We start from the raw sequence: 2,470 nt of genomic DNA, 5'->3' as shown, positions 1-2,470 counted from the left end.
TAAATATTAGGATCCATTATATTTAAAGTAGGTGAAAAGCAGATGTGATCAATTTTTGATTGGTCAGTGATCAAAATGATAATAGAATTTAAAAAGTATGAAGTTTAACTAGGAAAGACCATGTCAAAAAAGCATACAAGGATATAAACATAAGAATAAGAGAGAAAATTTAATAAAATTTACGAAGTCCTCCACAGATATTATAGAATAAGGAAAAAGCATCAGAATTACTGCTCAATTTACTACATGAAAATGGCAGATGTCAACTCTAGCTATCTAAGAAGTGAAAAAAATCAAAGATCACAGAGGTTGGAAATATATTTACAACAGTAAATATTTAATACAAAAAATGAGCATAGCAATCATGATATAAGAAACATACTTCTCATACATTAAAAAAATCATACGTTGCAGGATTATTCAGTGTTTTACTGGCAAATATTGTGAGCTTCCAAGTATTATTATCTGAAACCAGGCCTTTTTGCTCTGTTGTTTCTAGATACAGGTGCTCAATAGCACTTTATTCTTTTTAGTTTATCTTTATTCTAAATGTGTACTTTAGTGATGAAGCCATATCTCTCTACCATTCTTAGAAATGCTGCTTTCACATCTTTGTTCCTCAAACTGTAGATGACAGGATTGAGCATGGGGATCACGATGGTGTAAAATATCGACACGATCATGTCATGCTCTGAGGCATGCTTGGAACTTGGTCTCACATACATGAAGAGGATCGTCCCATGATAAATGGACACTCCCGTCAGGTGAGAGCCACACGTGGAGAACACTTTTCTCCTCCCTTCAGCTGAAGACATCTTCAGAATAGCCAATAGAATAAAACCATAGGAGACCAGGACTATCAGAATGGTGACCAGCTCAATGGATCCCACAAAGTAGAAGAGTAGAATCTGGTTTAACTGAGTGTCAGAACAAGAAATAGCAAGTAATGGGGGAATGTCACAGAAGACATGCCTGATTTCATTGGATCCACAGAAAGACAGGCTAAAAGTGGCCGCTGTGTGTATGATGGAATGGGCAAGACCACCAACATAGGAGGCTACGATGAGGGGCACATACACTCTGGGTGACATGCGCACAGAGTAGAGGAGAGGGTTGTAGATGGCGACGTAGCGATCATAAGCCATTGCAGCCAATAGAAATGATTCTGTGCTCCCAAAAGTAACAAACAAGAGCATCTGTGCTGCACATCCATAGCGCGAAATGGATTTATCTTCTGCTAAGAAATTGATCAACATTTTGGGGGTCACTACTGTAGAATAGCAGGCATCTAAAAATGATAAGACACTGAGAAAATAGTACATGGGGTTGTGGAGGTGGGCATCTACAATGACCAGTACAACCAGGCCCAAATTTCCTAATAGAGTAAAAAGATAGATTGCAAGAAAGAGTAAAAATAATACAACTTTCAGGTCAAAATCATCTGTGAAGCCCATCAATATAAACATCGTCACCTCAGTCACGTTCTTCCTTGGAACCATGTTGATGTTCATTTATAGTTCTAAAGGTTATTTTCTGTGCTGAGAGACTCTAATCAGTTGTCTGAAGTTTTTTCTTAGACTGGTATAATGATTCCTTCAGCACTAATGAGTTAGGAGGTGACAGAAACCACTTTGCCACAAGTAGATGCATTTTGCTATATAAGTAAAATTAAGACTCCGTTTAATACAGGAAAACCACATTTAACATGTTAAAAACACCTCATAAATATTCATTGATTGTATTTTAATATAGTTTCTCTTACATATTCTGACACCTATTTTCATATAACAAATCATCTCCCCTTAAACCTCACAAAGATGAAAAATAAAGAAATTTTAAATCAAAACATCCTAATGAAAGCACAGATCTCTCCAGTAACTTTTGTGTGTGTGCTGGTACTGTGCCCTGAACTCTGGGTTTCATGCCCTCATTTGGCTTTTCTTGTACATTGTTGTTTCTCTACCATTTGGGCTATGCCCCAAATTCCAGTTTTATGCTGGTTAATTAGAGATAACATGCTCCACGATTTGTCTCTCCAGTTTTGCTTCAAACATGTCTTCCTTCAAACATCTGTCTTCCAGAATCAGCCTCCTGAGTAGCTAGGATTGCAGGTGTGATACACCAGCACTCAGCTTAATAGTAATCTTACATTTATTATATATTACATAGTTAATATTTGCAATGGTTGAAATGGAAAAAATCAAATTTAAGACTGTATCAAATAGAAATGTGAAAAATAGTTTACAAAATTATTTAATTTTAAATGTTTCCAAATGGCTTGAAAATAAGATGACTTACATTCATGCTGATAACATGAGATTTTAACCAAAATTATTTTATCTTTTCTTAATGCGATTTCTTTACAATACAAAGAACTTGACCCACTATTATTGAAATAAATGCATTGTGTTGCCAAACAAAACAAGTAGCATTTTTTCTATTCTCAAAAAAACCCACATAAGACAAAGTT

At 35.5% G+C, this 2,470-nt stretch overlaps 1 protein-coding gene across 1 annotated transcript; it reads right to left on the bottom strand.

Annotated features, from left to right (window-relative positions):
* Nucleotides 1-545: 545 nt before the first annotated feature.
* LOC138833604 (olfactory receptor 5T9-like) lies at nucleotides 546-1,511 on the bottom strand. The gene has a single exon (XM_070031886.1). The coding sequence runs from the start codon at nucleotides 1,509-1,511 to the stop codon at nucleotides 546-548; it is 966 nt and encodes a 321-aa protein (XP_069887987.1).
* Nucleotides 1,512-2,470: the final 959 nt, after the last annotated feature.

The sequence above is a fragment of the Dipodomys merriami genome, unplaced genomic scaffold, assembly GCF_024711535.1.
Source record: "Dipodomys merriami isolate MVZ:Mamm:240054 unplaced genomic scaffold, mDipMer1.0.p SCAF_21, whole genome shotgun sequence".
NCBI lineage: Eukaryota > Metazoa > Chordata > Mammalia > Rodentia > Heteromyidae > Dipodomys > Dipodomys merriami.
This window is presented reverse-complemented; position numbering and strand designations above follow the sequence as displayed.